Genomic DNA, 18,063 nt, shown 5'->3' with positions numbered 1-18,063 from the left:
AGGGACTGCCAAACAACCCAAATGCCATCCGTTCAGAGGTGCTTAGCAGAGAGGCAGGGAGCTCCATGTGCTCGTTTGCACGACAAGGGGTCTGTGGCAGAACTGAACCCCAGTGTTTGTCCTGCAGGCAGCAGGAGGCCTGCCAGACCCGCTTCATGCTGCACCCTTTTACACCAGTCTTCATGTTCCCCTGTAATTTTCGCTGTCACTTCTACTGCAGGAAGCGACTCCAGTTCAGGTTATCAACATACTATGGCTATGAGGTTTAAATACACTAACAGTACCTTGTTTAAACAGGCAAAGCTATTTATTAAGACAGACTACATAGAAGGTACATTCAAAGTATTGTTTCTATTTGAACTGGCTTTGTCCCTCCCATTTTCTTCATGAGGTGCCATCTGACATATCAGCATGTTCCCCTCTTGTAAATTTGGACATCCTTTTTATTTTCACTGCAAGCAAAACAAAATTATTTTAGAGGAGAAGCACCGTAACAGAGACATTTTATAAAGTGGACTCTCCCATGTGCCCAGTTAAATGTAGCGATGGCTTTAATTGAATCACTTACAGCAAACCTTACTGCAGAGTAACTGATGAAAAGATTTATGAGTCAGACACACAGAACAAATAACTTACCAGAGACAGTCTCACTTCAGGCTAATAAGAAGGCCTATAAGAACACAGTAAATCTAACTGCAAGTCTGAGATGTATCAAACCACCTGACAAAGCTTGCCATGAGGTCTGAAGTGTCCATTAAAAACCAGTAATGCAAGTCAAATTCACAGTGCTAGAAGTGGGAACCAGGTCTAACACTGACAGAATGTCTCCCTTGCATTTGGGAGTTCAGTGCACATCCTGTGCATTTCTGCAGCCCAGACTTGCTGAATATTGCATGTCTGGTTCTTGGAATGATGGAATGTTCTTAAAGGAAATTTTAGCAAAGTCTCTGCTAGTTTGGGAACATTTTTTTTTTTAACAAGTCCAATAAATGGTAGTTTGCAGTGCTCCAATTGCAAATCTCTGTTTACCAAGTAAGTGTGGATGCAAGAAGAAAGTGATATAATGCAGACTGCCCTAGATCTTCAGTTTGTCTCTCTATCTTAATAGAATCAAGCTATTTTACTCCTCATGAAATTCAAGTGGTTTGTGATTACCCAAAGGTCAGGAAAATCTGTACTAATTAGGGATCTTTTAACCAGAAGGTAGAGGAGCAACTTGGGAATATAAAAGAAAAAAAAAATCAAGCCCAGGAGATGCAAAACCTCTCCTGCAGTACCGTAATGCTTTTCAGGACCTGGGGCTTTCCAGGTGCTCACACAGTCTTGCTAAAAAAGCCCATGGGTGGTACTGCCTTGGCCATCAGGGAAGTAAGTCCTTCAATGGGCTTAAACAGGGGCTGGAAATGACTTGCCACATGACTGCTAAGAATCACCTAAGTTAATTTAGAGCTGAGTGGTTTGTAATTCACTATGGGATATGCCCATGTATCTATTTCTACATCACCAGATTATTCTATTTATCTTGGCAGCTACTGGTCATGCCGCTTGCTAAGAAGAGCAGAAAGACCTCTTTGTTCTCTCCTCTTGAGTTACGGACTGTACTCTACGCTCCTTGAAGTGAAATGACCATTGCTTATGACCAAGAACCATTTTTCAAAGCTGAAATCATTCCAGTAAGACCAAGTGTTCTCTCCTTGTGCTCATGCCAAGTAAAACACTTCAAAACAAAGCTCTCCGGGCTGCACTAGAAAGACAATGAGTAGGCCAACTACTGAATTATGAAAGAAAAAAAAAATCAAGATAGTATCTGACCACCTTGTGTCCCTTTAGATGAAAATACTTTTCTGATCATGTAATAAGCCAGCAAAAGAGATGGCTAAGACAAAACCCACGTTGTGTAAGCGTCTGAAATCCTATGTTGCATATTTCACACAAAACATGTGCATTTATTATAAGACATAAGCCCCATCAACAACTACTTAAGGAATGGAGTGGAAACAAGTAGCAAATTTGCCTAGAGATCCCTTTGTGCTGTGTGCAGTGCTGTATTCAGGAATTCAGCATGCACGCCCCTGGAGCTGAGGGATCATGCCTAAAAAAAACAGTATCCTAGAAATGGATAAAAAAAGACTGGATCGTAAAACCCATCATTCTATTCTGAAAAAGGATCAAATATCCTTTATCAGCTCAGATAGCTGCTTTTCTGACATGCTCTTAAAAATATCCTGCAAAGGACTGCAAAGTTTATTAATAAATATGCTCAACAACTTTTCCTTATGTCTACGCTTCCTTTCCACCTACTTAACTGTTTTGCAGATTAAATCAACAACAACCCATCCCAGCACGTGGTGACCACCACGCAGTGGTCAGCTGCTATTTGGTCTCTTTGCCAGCCTTGGAGGCCCTGTTTTCATTTGTCCACGGCATGCAGCTCTTCCTTATGTCTTGAATTTTTAGCATTTCTGATGCTTTCCTCCTGACCCCTGGGAATTCTGATACTGCCCTGCACAGATCATTGTATCACATGTAATTTTGCAAATTTTTATTGTCTTTATTTTGGAATCCAATTCATTACACAAATATTAAATTATGTACTGCAGCTAAAGGAAATCCCATTTAATAGCATTTTCCAGTTTGATTACTGCTGTTAAACTCCAGCATTTCAAACTGCTCTCTCTTCATCCTTTAATTTTGGTTGAAAAACTATTTGTCTTCTTATGTGAATGTCAAGTGGAGCTATGTAAAATGCCTTGTTAATGTCAAGGAGTAGCACTTCTGGTTTCTTCTACTCTGCTAGGCCAGTTATCTTGCCAAAAACCCTAAATCTTATGAATTTGATTGGATTATTTCTGACAAATCTGTATCAGATTTGCTTACACTTTTTTTCCCCTCTGACTATCTACATGTCAATCACTTATTAACTTACTCCGTTATCATTTTAGGTAGCAAAGATGAGCAGGTTCTTAACAATGGAACATAACAGCACTTCTTTTCTCCCCTTTTCACAGGTAGCACTACGTATGCCCTTTCATCTTCCGGGGTTTCCAAACTTTTCCCAAACTGTAGGTTTAACAATTGGTTTGCCAATTTTCTTTCAATTTTGTCATTTGCTTGGGTAGTTTGTGAAGTACTCTAGTGAAAATGTTACCAACGTAAACATGATATTTAGTAGCAACGTGGCACTGGGTGAACGCTACAGGCAACATCCCTCCCCATCTCCCCGTCGCCCATAATGCCCCTCCTTAAGAATTACAAAAAATAATACTCAGTACTCCCAGATGATGCAATCCAAGCATTTCATGGTTATTGACATTTGAGAAAATGCTGAAATTGCAATTAACAGACTGTGAATGACTTGAAGCCATTAATTGTTCAGTTAATTGGGATGTGAGGGTGCATGTTTTACTTGTAAAGGAAGCCAATGTGAAAGAAAGGTTAGAATTACCTGTTTGAAAGGCAGAGCACACACTCATTTGAGTAGGTCTCTCCATCGGTCCCACAAACCGGATTGTAGTCCTTTGGACATCCAGGCACACCATACATGCCGCATGCAGGCTGGAGAATACAGATACACAGCAAGTCATACACTAGCTGAAATGGGTTTCTCTAGTCCTCCCAGTTCAGCAGGATAATTTCTGAGAGCTTCCAAAGGATACTGGCATATTCACGCACAGAAACGAGAGCTCAACAAGGGGTGGCACAGCATTATAAAGTGCCACGTTATCTGTCATGCTTGTATGGGAAATTATCACTTGGCTTCTGCTGCCTAGCACAGATTGATATGCAAGTGCGTGGCTGTGTCAGGGCATATTGACAAGTCGGCGTCGTGCTACAAAATGCAGCTCCTTCCGACGTCTTGTGTCAGAAGTGGGCAATGGACATCCCAGGAAGGATGTCGGCAGACCTAACTGATAGGAGATGGGAATTAAGAAGTGATCTCCCCATGGCAGGCATGCTGCAGCCCTGTAACAGGCAGACTGGCTGGTGCAGGTGCCTCGGGGTGTTCTGCAGAGCATCTCCTGGGGTCACAGCCACTGACAGGCACAGCCTTTCTGCAAGGAGGTCCTGAGTGGGGGTACCGGAGGGGTGGCCTGGCTTGGCAGGGTGCTGAGGCTTCCCCCTCAGTGCCTGGGATTTAGGGGGTAGCGGCTGCAGTGCCCCGGGAGGCACACGGAGGTCTGCGGGGTCTCCCTTCCCAGGGTTAGGGTTGGGGTTAGGGTTTAGGGGTTAGGGTTAGGGTTAGGGTTAGGGTTAGGGTTAGGGTTAGGGTTAGGGTTAGGGTTAGGGTTAGGGACCGGGGGGGTCTCTGGGTCCTCTCCCGCGGTCCCCAGCACGGAGCAGGCTGCACCCACCGGCACACTCGCAGCGGCGCCGGGACGCGACAGGAGCCCTGCGGAGAGAGAAGCCGCCGTTAACGGCGCCCGAGTCCCGCCGAGATTCCCCCCGTCCCGGATCCCCCCCCCCCGAGGCTGGGACAAGCCGGTCTGGTCCCCACGCCTCTGGACGCTGTCTGCCCCCGGTGCCGCTCCCCGCACCCAGCCCGGTACCGCCCGGTTCCACCCGCGGCATCCCCCCGGGAACGGCTCCTGGCCGGTGCCCGGTACCGGCTCGGGCTTTCCCCTTCCCTGCCTCCGGTCATCGTGCGGGACCCTTCCCGCTCCCACGTCCCCGCAAGCGAGAGCTCGCCGCCGCCCCGTGTCGGTACCGGCGAGGAGAGCCGGCAGCAGGACGAGCACCGGCAGCGCCGCCGCCATCTCCGCCAACGCCAACGCCAACGGCAACGGAACGGGGGCGCGGCGGGGCGGGGGCGCGCGGCCGGGCACCGGCACGGACCGGGGGGGGACTGGGGAAAAACCGGGGCTGGGAGAGCTGCGGGGGCTTGGCACGCCGCCCCGGCAGCACGGGGTGTCTCGGCGGTCCTAGGAGCATCGTCTGTTGGATAACATGGGCTGGCTCCGCGGAACCCAGGGGTCGGCTTCACGTAGCATGAAGGGTGCTGGAGTCGGTTTTATGCGGTTGCCGAAAGTCTGGGCTCCTTGTGAAACGGGCTGTGGTTGTGTGCATGAGCTGGGGCACGGAACCCAATGGTAGTTGATGAACCCGATAATATTTGCTTTGTATAGAACCCAATAATATTTGACGAACCCAATAATATTTGACGAACCCAATAATATTTGATTTATATAGAACCCAATAATATTTGATGAACCCAATAATATCTGATTTATATAGAACCCAATGATATTTGATGAAACCGATAATATTTGACGAACCCAATAATATTTGATTTATATAGAACCCGATAATATTTGATTTATATAGAACCCAATAATACTTGATGAACCCAATAATATTTGATTTATATGGAACCCAATAATATTTGACGAACCCAATAATATTTGATGAACCCAATAATATCTGATGAACCCAATAATATCTGATTTATATAGAACCGAATAATATTTGATGAAACCGATACTATTTGATTTATACAGAACCCAGTAATATTTGCTGTGTCTCATATGGGTACATACCACGCTTCACACATCCTTCCCGTCCCTGTGTTGGCCTCCAAGATATCCCAACCATGGCTTTTCTTTATCTGTGTGCCCCCACAGGGCATCATAGTGAGATTATGTTGTTATCTGACGAATATGTTATCTTTCCTCCAGGTGACCTCTGCAAGCTGATTGAGGTATTTGATTTGTCAGGACACACCTTTGACATTGATACCTGACACAAGGGATGTTTGTTGCCAAATCAACTTTTAGCTTGGCTATTTTAAGCAAGATGCCTAACCAGAATGTTTCACGGCTGGTGGAGCATTTAATGGGGTATTTCTCTGTGCCTGTCTCCTTCCCCAGCCCTGCCCAAGTTTTTGCCCCAGCTTTGCCTGCTAAGCTGTTTGAGAAGAAGGCAGCATCGTTCTGTTACCATGTTATTTTCCAGATGGTTGCTGGATTTGCCTTCCCTGGGGAATCTTTAACTCCTGGAAAGGTTTTACGTGGGAGAAGTGTAGTCCCAAAGCTGGGAAAAAATATCAACATCAGGGAGTTTAATACTGGAAAGTTTAGGCTTGGGTGGGTTGCCTTGCTTCTTGAAGGTGTGTTTTTAAAGGAAAAGGTACTAGCAGAATGAAATAAAAACAAGGGGATTGTCTAGGTAGGAGTACAAAATTCTTGGAGAGAGATGTTTTTGGGACAGGATCCCATGGAAAGCATTCGAGTTAGTGTATTAACATCTACTTTGGGCATCTCCCAGTGCCTCCAGAGAGTAAGACCATTGAGCCTACTAAGAAAATACATTCTTTCATGAAGATGGGACAAGTGGAGAGCTATTTTGGACCCTTGTTTAGTGAAATCAGGTCTCTGCTCACAGGGAGTCAGTCTGCCCAAGGACATGATTATCGACTTTGCTTGAGGATGTGAGCAGCATGGGCTTGTTGTCAGTGCAAGGTAAGTAGAGGCTAGGAGGCACCAGTTCTCAGTGTAAAATTATTTCACAATTTTGAAATAAGCAAATCTACCACCCCATCCACTTAAAACAGATATAGGGAGAGGTCTTAGTCTGCTATGGTGCCAGAAGGGCTGGGATTAAGGCATCAGATTTCCTGCTACCTTAGACTGTAAGATTCAGCTCTGTGGTGTGGAATATGCTCTTTGCCACAGGTGACAGTAAATGGTAAAAAATTGTAAATGGTAAAAATTTATAAATGAAAAAAAAATAGAATTGCAGAGCAAGAAACCATAAGGGGCTTTAATAGCACAAAAATTCCCACTGGAAGAGGTTCCTGCTGGCTGCTGCAGGCTAGAAGAGGACACAAAAGTCTGGCTGTGCATTTGCTCCAGCTTGCCTTTGTCTCGGCCATCATTGCTGGGCTCTCTCGAAAGGAGGCTGGTGAGAAGGATGCTACAGTCACCCATAATGTGTATTTAATGTCCTCTTGCAGCCCCCAGTTAAAGGGGGAGGATGTTTTTCTCTACTGAAGCAGCAGGGTGGTGCAGCTGGCTTGCCTGAGCTGCTTCAGGCAGTGCTGGGACACAACACAGCTGTACCAACACCAGATATGTGAGTCTCTTGCCACAACTACAGGAGCATGCCTATCCCTCTGAGTAAATACAGGGGTAAAAACAAATGACAGCCTGGAAGTAGCATAGCACAACACAAGGGGAAGTGCTGAAAGCCTCTTCCCAGAGTCACTAGAGGGCCCATGCTCTTGGTGAGATTAGGAGCACCCTGGAAATAGTTTGGCGCTGGTTAGTTGACCATTTCTGCCAGCTTAAACCTGGCACAGAAGCAGGACAGAGAAGGACGCAGGGGTGAGAGCTGAGTTTTCTGACCATTTTGGTCTCCCTGACAAGTGTTCTGATAACCTTTTGGTGTAAGCCTGGGTTTGTGGTGCAGAGGGAACTAATGCCAGCTGACAAGCTGACTCCCTGCTCAGGTCCAGACTGCTAGATGTGGCATCATGTCTAATTTTGGCAGATTGTTCCAGGCTGTTCTCGTAAGGGCTGTGCTCAAAGATTTACAGAAGGATGTAGATGAAGCCCCTCATCTCATCAAATTCCCTCACCATACTGTCAGTGGCATTCCTACCTCCAAACCCATAAAATATTGCTCTGGGGGTCCTGTCTGTCACACGCACACCATGAATCATTCAGTTCTGTGCTTCTGCATTTGCAATCCCATGTAGCTTGAAGACAGGATCCAGGCCTCAGGGATTCAATTATGTGCTTGCCACTCAGGCTCTCATTCCTTGACCCCTCTATGCCCATTCATTTCACTCCGTCCTGCGCTGCTCTTTGCTGTATCAGCCCCAGATGGGCAATTTATTCTCTCCTTTTTCCCACGTGAACCCCATCTATCACCTGCCTGCCTTTGAAATTAATTTACTGGCTGGCCAGCTGCCCACGTTTTGTCCCTGGCTCCCTCTCATCTGCGTGTAACATGGTGGGGTGCTGCCTGGAGGGGAGTGAGCTCCTTGTGGTGTCTGCATTTACTGCCTCATACCATGGCCTCAAGGAGTGTTTCCCTCCTGTGGGCAGTGCTGCTGGATAGGAGCTCTGCAAATGTTGCAGGATGGGAGGGAAGGAGCTGTTGTGAGTTACCCACATGCTCCTGGGATATCTGTTCATGCCAACAGTCACCATCATTACACAAAGCAGCAGCCTCCTGCTTGGTGGAGAAATATGTATGTATGGTTGTCATAAGCTTGAAAAAGGTGTTTAGTAATCCTTGGAGCCTCCAGAAAGCTCTTGAAAGGGTGTTCTGGTGTTCAGAAACCACCACAGTCTTCCTGTTTTCACTCTTCTAGAAGTTCTTTCTGCTGCTGTTTTTGACATCTGTCTAGTTAATCTGTCACGGACAGATTTACAGGTGCTGGCTTAGACTTCTGCTCTCTGTCTGCCTGCCAGTGTTAAGGATGCATGGCTGATCTGGGCAACACATCCCACTGGAGGGGAAATGCACTTCAGTTTAGCGTTTTGCCCTGGGATCAAAACCACTTTGAAGGCAGGTGACTGGTCCCAGTGGCATTTCTTATGTCAAAAGTTACCTCAAAGAGCAGAAACTTGCAAGACAGGCTGTAAGATCTTCTCACTGCAGAAGCTGTAAAGGACACAGTGTTAAGGGAACCTGCCTGGAAGGCTGTTCACCTATTTTGGGTGCTATAGCTAAACCCCATGGATGATCTGCAGTAACAGTGAAGTCGGTGGATCAGCAGAAACTGTTTACAGACATCAAAGGGCAGAGATTGTTCACAGAAGTGGGAGCAAAGCTGCTACTGAATCGGTGCAATGCACAGAAGTAAAATGATCCAGCAACATAAGTCTTATTTCTGTATAGGACAAGACTTTGCAAACTCAAAGGCAGATGCCTATGCCTTTAATGTCCACCTATTTCTCACAAAGTGGGTGGAGAGGAGGTGGAAAGGAAGACAGGCGGTAGGATGAGCATCTCCATTTTCCCTGTACTTTGTTTATGCAGCACTTTGCTCTGAGCGTGTTTTATGGCAGGATATATTCTCTCAGACCCCATAACTGAAGGTATCCGTATCGTGGGAAAACCCACCCAACGTACTTTAAGATTTTCAGGAGCGAGAATGAACTGCAGATAAGAATTTCAGAGTTGGCTCATATCTTGCAGTCAGGGTCAGTTAGGCTAGTCAGAATAAAAGTTATCTGAACTGCTCTGTAGTTCAACATGAGGGGTCAAGGCTCCTCAGCTGTTATTTGAAGTATCATGGATTTGGATTAATTCCATGCCCGCTAACAATGTGAGTTTAGAATCTGCAAGACCTTTTTATGCTTTTGTATATCAGTGCTCTCAGGATCCCCTGAGTTCAGACTTCTGTGATTTTTGGGGAACTCTTTCACTGGCTCACTTAATTCAAATTTTCCCTGCTGTGAATAGCCAGATCTCACGTATTTCTTAGGGCTCTCTAACTTGCAAGACTCTGCTGGTTTCTTTGCAAGAGATATTAATAACTTGAAGGGGTGGGAAGGGTATCAGCACTTTGACTATGTGCAAGAGCAACACTTGCTGACCAAATGAATTGATCAGGCAGAGACATCAAGATTTGGCTATAACTGTCTAAGAGGCCGCGGTTGTTTGGAGATGTGAGGTTGGTTTTCCCCACTCCTGTTCTGGGTTTGTCCTTGTACCATGTGGTGGCAGTCTTGCTCACAGTACATCCTCCTGCTTGCATGACTGTTTCTGTTTGCAGCACGGAAAAGCTCAATGGACCATATATGCTATCAGCTGGATAATATCCTACTGTAATGTACTGTGTTCATCCCCACAGCATCAGCAATGCACAACTGCTTCCTTTCCTTGCCATGCTGGAGACATTTATAATTCAGTATGAAAAAAACCATTCCACTGGCCTGGGTGCTCCAACATATATAGTCAGGGCAGCACAAGTGACTGAGGGGAGGATGTGACAATGGGGCATGTGGCACATCACCTGGCCTTTCAGACCTCTTCCTGGCAACCTCAGAGGTGCTAGAAGCTGTGAGCGAGGCTTGGTAGCAGGTAGCAAGTGTCATTGCTTGCAGATCCCCTCCCCTTTCCCCCCGCTAATTCATGCAGGGCTCATATATATGCCTCTCTCTGAGCCCCATTTTGAAGATCTGGGATCTCTTCTTCTCTGGTTACGGGTTTTACTGTGCTGGTGGTTGTGTGGAGAAAGGAGATAGGTAGTATTTATTCTGATGAAGCTGCAGTGTTGTGTTTGGTGGGGCTTTCCAGCAGCAATGGCTTAGCAGGTTGTGTGCAGTGAGTCACCAAGCACTAGTAACAGCAGGAAACAGGGGGAGATAAATGCTCCAGAAATTGTTCAGCTTCTCCTGTTGGCAACCAGGCACAGGGACATGGTTTACTGTAGTGGTAGGAAGTATTTAAACTGGAAGGTTAGCTGACATGGTCTGGGGACATGGCTCATTTACGGTTTCTGTCTTGAATCCTCAAGCATTGCTGTCACCAGCTGAGGTGGAGACTTCCTGACAGACACATACCATGCTGAAAGGAGAACTTTTTACCTGTCAATTTGTCTATTCAGCAAGAATCAAGTTTGAATTTCTTGCTGGTAAGTGAGACCATGCAAGCTCTTTACCCTGCTGCATCCATCCGTGGGAGATGCTCACTGTTTTCCTGTGGTTCCTGATCGTTTCTTGCACATTGCTTTGGTTATCCACCAGACCCTGGAATTTAACCCTCATTTCTGATGTCATCCCTAAGGAGTCTAACTGAAGTGCCTGGAGGAGAGGCAAGGTCCTTAAAGCAAGTTGTGAGAGGCAAGGAGCGAGCGACACTCTTTGGGTTTGTGTGGAAATGCTGAGCTGAAACCAGCAATAATGCCTCCTAAAAAAATCCTTCAACCCTGGGTCAGGCCTGAGATGTTTGGGGTGGTCAGGGTGACCTCTGTGTTAGAGGGGTTTAGGGATGTGGGTTCTCTCTGTTTTGGGAATGGTGGTTTTGGATAAACAGGACATGGCCAAGGGATACCTCTGAAAGTGGCAATGAAAGGACACATCCTAGCCACTCAGCTCTACTTTCCCCTGATTGCTCCCAGCTCTGAGACTGAGCAGATGGTGACCAGGGGCAAGGGGCTGCATACGCCATGTGAAGGGAGCCAAGAAGGTCTGGGGACAGCCCCAAGCTCTGCGATCCTCCCAGAACTGTTTGGGAAAGAAAGACCTCTTGTAGTCAGAGTAATCCTTGTGCATGTGCAACCGTCCTCAAAGTTGAAATGATGCTCTCTTCTCCTCAGTGTTTTTTTTCAGTCCCTTCTCCTCCTGCCCATTTGTGTGGCGACCACACCTGACACAGAGAAGAGCACACCTCTGCAGTTTCTAGGAGGTATCAGCAAGCCTTTTCCATGGGCAGCTGGGAACCAGATACAGAGTAGAAAGATGCAATGTAAGCACAGTGGGAATTTGGGCCTAGGACCGCTGTTCAGAACAGCTTAGACGCTGATTTGAGTAACTCAAAATGTAGCGAGAACTAGAAGGGCTCTTGCTCTATGCTCTTTCACCTCCAGATCTGGAGCACCCAACTAACCCAGAGCACTGCTGAGAATTAGAGCTTTGTCTAGAGGTTTTGGAGAAATTCAAAATTTTGTCTCTGAAACAAAATGAAGCTGCAGCCTCGTGTCATTCTGGTGTAGCAGGACAGTAGATATCTACTCAGTTGCAGCTCTGCCCAGCCTGGGGAGCATGAAGAGAGGTAGGGTTCATATCAAAATATGTTCTCCCCAAGGAAAGAAAGTGATGTGAGTCAACTGTGTCTGCTCCTCGGTTATATTATCCTCTTAGAAAAATGAGTAAGCAAATCATGAACATTTGCAGCAGTGGATGAAAGAGATTCTGCATGGTGTGGGAAGGGAGGTGGACAGGAAGGCCAAGCAGCAGATAATTTGTCTAAGGGGCAAGGAGAATGAAGGGAGTTACTCACCATTTTTACAGTTGCTGCAAGCTAATTAAGAGATTGAAATAATTCTGCAAACTTCTGCATACATCATGGAAAAGCAGCTAATTAATTAACAGTGCAAATCATAATCATTAAGGAATTAATCTTTCATGAACTTAATTGGGAATGGTGAGTGTACATGGGAGGATGACTTTTGGAGTATGAATTACAGTTATTTCTTTCCAAATCACTGCTAGTTAATGACGAAAGAGAGCAATATTCTGAGCAAACAATGCAGAAGGGAACACGGGCTGTGTAACGATCACAGCTACGAGTGGTAATTGATTTGTGTGTTGGTAAGGCTCACAAATTGGAGTGGTATTTGGTGTGATGGTTCTGCTCCTAGAGACCACCATTTGCTTAGGGTAATGAAGGGTTACATCGTCCTTGAGCTGGACCACGAGACTTCCCTATCTGGGACTACCCTAAGGGGCATGTGCTTGCTAAATCTAGATTTAAAAACTCCAAGTGATGTTTCCCAGGGTTTTTGGATACGCTTGTGGCTTTCCAGACTATTACAAGCGTATCTTTCATTTTACGCCTGTGTTTGGGATCCAATTCCCACTGGCTGATCCCCTTCTCCTCCCCTCTGCCATACAGAGGTCGTTCCTGCACCAGGGCGTTGTGAGCGTGTCAGGGTGCTCCCAGTACAGAAAGCCCTGGCTGTGCTTTGGAGAGCTTTCTGCCTTAGATAATTGTCTCTGTTTCCTCTAAGTTCTAGCACGGGGGTCTTGGCTTTAGACTGCATGCTGCTAATAATCGTTCTTAAACCAGGCAGTCGTACAGACTGCGAATTGGGTAAGCCTAAAGACGTGTTCAGGGTGGGGGGAGAGGCATATCTTACTGAGATTTACCCCGGGTAGCACATGCCAGTGGAGTCACACTAATGGAAAAATGTGGGAACATTTTTTATGTATAAAAATATATTTTTCTTATATAAAAAATATATTTTATTATATAAAATTATATTTTTATATAAAAAAAAATTTTTTTATTTCTGGTTAGGGAGTCTGACATAAGGGTCCTCCACAGACCAGGAAGCTACAAATTGGAACAAAAACTAATTAACAACCTCCCTTATTGAAACATGACTTAAACTATATAGTTAGATACCCATTGCTATGATAACACAGCTTTCTAGGAGCAACTGATAGATTCATTGTTCATTAAAGCCTTTAACAATCTTATTCTCCTTGTTTATTTATTTTTAGTGGATTTAAAGTGTTTTATTCATTTTTATTTTTATGTTCTGGACATAGATAACAGCCTATGTCAGAAGCTAACACAGTCTAAGAATAAAGGATGCTTACAAATATCACTCTCCTCTGAAAACATTTCCTTCCGGATGCTATACACCTGTAGTTAGGCTGTACGTCTGCACAGACATCTGTTTGCATTCTCCCCTTCCAGCAGAGTAGGAAGTGTGTCTTTCAGGTGGAATTGCTAGGAGGCACAGGATATTTTCACGCTTTGCTCTTCCAGGCTTTCTTTGACATTCCCAGTCCCTTCTGTGAGTTCCAGTAAACAATAGCCTAGCCAGTCCTCTTTGGTATGCAGGCACTTGGTTCTTGTGCAGTGCAGTAAGGAAGACAGCAGTGGAGGCAGTGGAATCAACCTTTTGTATAATGGGTGGTGAACTGGAAAGAAAACAAGCTAGTCATGGACCTTGCTTACCAGATTTGGTGCAGAATGTCCAGCACAAACCAAAGGATGTGGTCTTATGAATTAGGAATTAGAGTCCTTTCAGACTGAGTGTTTTACTTTGCTTTGATAAAGGGCACATCTATAAAGTTCAGACTTCCTTCTGGCATGAGTGCTTGGACTGTTTCAATGTTTCCCCACCAAACTTGTGCCTTTTCTAGGGTTCCATGTGATATTGGAGAGCATGCAATAGTCCATGCCCTGCATGATGACTGGGAACCAGACAAATGCCAACTCAACTGTTCTTCAAGCAGGAGACCCATGCAGAATGAAGCAAAGTAGCTTTTTTTTTTTTTTTAAAAAAAATATATATATTTCTCCTATATACATATTTCATAGTATATACATATATACATCTACATATATATGTATTCATATGTATACACATACATATCTCATATTTCTCATATATGAGAGCAGGTTGTATTAATATGGGCTTTAGGCTCCTAAATGCCTTTGTGAATTTGGGCTTCAGATATTAGGGAGAATGAAATATTCATGGCTTGATGGAGTAAACCAGTCCCATGTATTCTTTATGGATTTTACTGAAAGAAATAAGTGAGCAAGTATGTGCTTATCAAGAACATTGCTAGGCTAATTTATTACAGTTTCATGAAACTAATTAAAGAGGAACAAGACAAGGATGAAAATGAGGTCACAATTAAGGCTGAAACAATAAATCACTGCATTCAGCAATGTAATATAGAAAAAAAAAAAACCACACACACACGCAAAACCCCACACTGAGCTGAAGTATGAGTTTGGCACCAGAAAGAACTAAATCTTTGTGTGAATTCTGTTCAGAAGAAGATAATGTAGACTAAGCTCTGTTTGAGCCAAAAAGTACAACTCATTTCCTTGTGGATTAGTGCATTGGGCTTTGCTGGGGAGAACCTGATGCATCATGAACACAAGTCTCTGTAGGATCCAGGCACCAGGTCTGGTTTTAGCCCATTGCTGGATGGTGTTGCTTAGTGTAGCATCTCTCTGCCCAATATTCTTCCCATAATGAAGGAAACAACATGACTGCTCAGAGCTGCTCCCTTTTAACATGCTCTCCTTGAACATCTCTGTGCTTACATGGTTTTATGTTGGTCCTTATTTCCCTCTTTCAGGTATGTACAAATATAAAAAGTTTTTTTTTTTTTCCTTTTCTTTTTTTTCCCCCTATACCCTTCGGACAAAGGTAATTGCCAAATCAAGCTGAACAGAAGTTTTAAGTAATAGTCTTTTTAATAGCCTATATTTACTGACAAACCGGGATATGCACATGCTCAAGGATAAGAAATCGGACCTGCCAGGGTCCTTTCATTAAAGCAAAAGAGAAGATAGACATGCTTTATCTCTGCGGTTCCTTCCCCTGTGCTGTGATCAGATGGAGAAGTACTGTCCTAGGACAACTTCTCCAAATGACACGAACCTTTCTTTTCTCTTTCTCTGAATAGCTTGCCTGAGGAAGGGAGAGACATGCAAATTCAGATGTTGCCCAAGCTTTTGCCTTTGCATAGTTTCATATTTACCTGGCAACCTCCAAATTTAGCCATATAGGAACGGCTAATGAAATTGCAATATTTTAATCCTGCCTTTTCTCCATCACATGTAGAATTTACCTTTATTTCTGCTGTAAATTCTATTTACGTTTTAAATAGGCAGTGAGACGGTGGACAATGGAGTAGAGGAACAGACCACAAAAACTAGAAGGAAATGAAAGAGAAAAGAGATCCTGCATGGTGTGGAAGAGCAGAATTTGTTACTATTACGTGTACTGCCTGCTGCATAATAACAAACGAGGTCACTATTCTTGTGAAGCAAAGTTGACTTTTCACATAGAACACATGGAGGGTTGACTTCTGTGCTGAATGCAAAGGCTAGCTTCAGAGAGCTTTCTCCAACCTCCCCATACCACATCCTGCTCCCCTCTAATGAAAAAAAATTATTGCACTACTTAGGAAAAAAAAAACACCAAACACCTCTTAAACAGTGTAGAAATAAAGATGCTTTGTGTCTCTGCGGTACAGATGATTGCACCCTACTGTAGGCAAGGCAAAGACGTTACTTAAAGCACTGCAGCCTATGCTGTTAGGGTGGGGTGTTGTACTGAATTCTGCTACTTCCTTTTCTCTTCTATATCTTTGGGCTCTGTTAAGGCTCCTCCAGCCCCTGGGTATGTGCCTCTTCCAGGCACGCATGGATCTGGCTTGACCAAGTAGAGTTGGCTTGGACCCTTCTGATTAAATTGTTTTCCCAGGCTTTGAGTCGACTTGCTAGGATTGCTCCAGCTCCATTTTGATCCTGGGAGCCTCCCATACAAACCTACTTCTGAATTTCCCATGAAGAACTGATGGAGGACCAGACTTCTTCCCTCCCTTTCACAGCTGGTATTTTTTGCTGAGGGGTGTCTGCGTGTGTTTGTATGTGGTGGCTGCCTTATCTCCTGAAATAGAATAATAAATGTGTCAATCCATAGACGGAGACAGGCAGGGAATAGCCCTGCTGCTGTCTCTTTGTCCTATATACTGCTCGCTGCATTAATTAAACTTCATGCAGGAAAAATAATATGTTAACAGTACTAAAACAGCACTAATAGATGACCTGGCCAATTTCTTTAGTAGCAAAGTATAAATTTTAAGTGTTTCTCTTCATTAAGAGATCTTCAAGATTGCAATGCTGTAGATTACTGTTCCAGGACACTTGAGATTATGCCCTAACAGCAAATTTCACATTGAAATGAGGGACAATTTAGTACTTACATGAACTTGCAACTTTAAATGGTTATGTACTACACATAGTGACTAGCTACTGCTCTTGCTTCATCATTCCCAGGCTGACACTATAATGGCAAGCCGTCATTTTCCTGGCTGTTGGCAGCAGGATAGAGTGCTTAGGAGTGTGCCTTTGTGGTGCTGACAGCTGCGAAGCACAGGAACAAGGCTAAAAACAAACCAAATTTGAACTGTAACCATGCTGTACTTAACAGAACTGGAAACTTGGTTTTCTTCAGCAATGTTTGCAGCTGACTCACCTTCAAATGTGATTTTTGTTCAAACAGAAACCCAGCTATTTCCTGAATTTTAAGCTGAAATATCTACATGGTATCATAGAAGAGAATTAGTCTGACATCGCTAAATTCCAAACCCAAGCACACCTTTAAAGATGTGAAATTGCCAGAGAAAATGCACAACTTTCTCTAAAATATTTGCGGTTCATTGTCTCTTACTGTTGGAACATCTCAGACTTTTTTTTTCTAATGCTCTTGAGATTGAAATGGGGAGAAAAAAAGAAAAAAGAAAAAAAGAAACAAATGAAAATGAAGGCTCCAAGGTTTGGTGCTTTAAGAAAAATGTCACTCTTGGGTGAAATTGCAAGTGTCAGCAGAACTGTCAAGGACTGGTGGAATCCATAACATCCATAATTAGTGTTGCATTAAGTGGATGCTGATCTCAGCTCCAGTCCTTAAAGTGAAAGTAACTCCTTTGATTTCAGTAGAGTTACTGAAGATTATTCTAACTATAAATGAGATCATACTCACAGAGAAGCAGTAATATTTGTCACTTATATATCTTATTAGAATGAGAGAGATCTCTGAAATAACATTGTCCAGAAGAAGAACTATCCAGGCGTTTATTCCCATTTATTCATCCTCTGCAGGCAAATGTACAAACAAGACGGAAATAAGTACAGTGAACGAACTGCAAGAAAGTGTCAGAGCATAATCTCAGGAAGACTTCTAGGGAATTCCCAAACAGAGGTGCATCTTAAAGTGCTGTGATTCTTGCAGTTCTTGCAGCTGGCATGATTTTTAAACTACTTCTCTTGCTCTGCTGGCCGCTCATCTAATGTAGGCCAGGATGGGGTTTGCTTTATTTGCAATGAAAGCACACTGCCAATTTATCACCTCAGGGTCTTTCCAGTCAGGGCTGCTGGTGGTAGGAGGGCTCAGAGCTTCTAGTTCACTGCTCTAACCCCTCCACTGGGCTCAGCTGCCCTGGACTTGCGGCCAACAGCTTTCCAAGGAGATTTCTGCCCATTCGCATGGGGCTCATCTTGTCAGCTCATCAGCATTAAGTACCGTCCATGCTCAAACCCTTGCCCTGTGGGAATCACCCTGAAGATCAGAGACATCGGGGAGAGTGCACAAACAAAGTTTTCTTTTTTTCTAAAAAGAAAATTGGCCTTTTCTAAGGGAAAATTTTGAGGCTTCCTTTTTAAACTGTATATAGAATAAGCCTTGGAGCTAGAAAAATGTTTCTTTTGCCTTTTTTTTTTTTTCTTTCACCGCAGATATTAAGACTGATTCAGTGGTGTCAGAATAGGGCCAGGGTCACTGAGTTGTTTGCAACACAAACTAAAGTTTAAGGTAGTTGAATTTAATTTTTAATGCATCTGAGCAATGTT

At 44.2% G+C, this 18,063-nt stretch overlaps 1 protein-coding gene and 1 long non-coding RNA gene across 5 annotated transcripts in view; one reads left to right on the top strand and one right to left on the bottom strand.

Annotated features, from left to right (window-relative positions):
• LOC118253708 (uncharacterized) overlaps positions 1-18,063 on the top strand; it is a 37,609-nt gene that overhangs the window by 4,307 nt on the left and 15,239 nt on the right. For 3 of the 4 annotated variants that reach the window (XR_004780663.2, XR_004780560.2, XR_004780692.2), the window contains exon 2: positions 15,917-16,046. The exons of the other annotated variant lie outside the window; for it this stretch is intronic. This is a non-coding gene — a long non-coding RNA (uncharacterized LOC118253708). The remainder of the gene's footprint in view (positions 1-15,916; positions 16,047-18,063) is intronic. 4 annotated transcript variants of the gene reach the window in all.
• Positions 286-4,840, bottom strand: SPINK2 (serine peptidase inhibitor Kazal type 2). Its single transcript, XM_035557519.2, has 4 exons — positions 4,706-4,840; positions 4,353-4,390; positions 3,446-3,555; positions 286-452 (listed from the first exon to the last, which is right to left on the bottom strand). Exons 1-4 carry the CDS (start codon positions 4,752-4,754, stop codon positions 407-409), a joined length of 243 nt encoding a protein of 80 aa, XP_035413412.1. The 5' UTR covers positions 4,755-4,840; the 3' UTR covers positions 286-406.

The sequence above is a fragment of the Cygnus atratus genome, chromosome 4 (genome assembly GCF_013377495.2).
Source record: "Cygnus atratus isolate AKBS03 ecotype Queensland, Australia chromosome 4, CAtr_DNAZoo_HiC_assembly, whole genome shotgun sequence".
Lineage (NCBI taxonomy): Eukaryota > Metazoa > Chordata > Aves > Anseriformes > Anatidae > Cygnus > Cygnus atratus.
The sequence above is the reverse complement of the archived record's forward strand: the minus strand, read 5'-3'. Positions and strand labels throughout refer to the sequence as shown.

Excerpts from the sequence above, each read along its gene's own strand:
- SPINK2 (XM_035557519.2), bottom strand. The coding sequence starts at position 4,754 with ATGGCGGCGGCGCTGCCGGTGCTCGTCCTGCTGCCGGCTCTCCTCGCC. Across the intron at positions 4,391-4,705 it reads GCTGCCGGCTCTCCTCGCCG|GGCTCCTGTCGCGTCCCGGC; the intron begins GTACCGACACGG and ends CTCTCTCCGCAG. Across the intron at positions 3,556-4,352 it reads GCGCCGCTGCGAGTGTGCCG|CCTGCATGCGGCATGTATGG; the intron begins GTGGGTGCAGCC and ends TGTATTCTCCAG.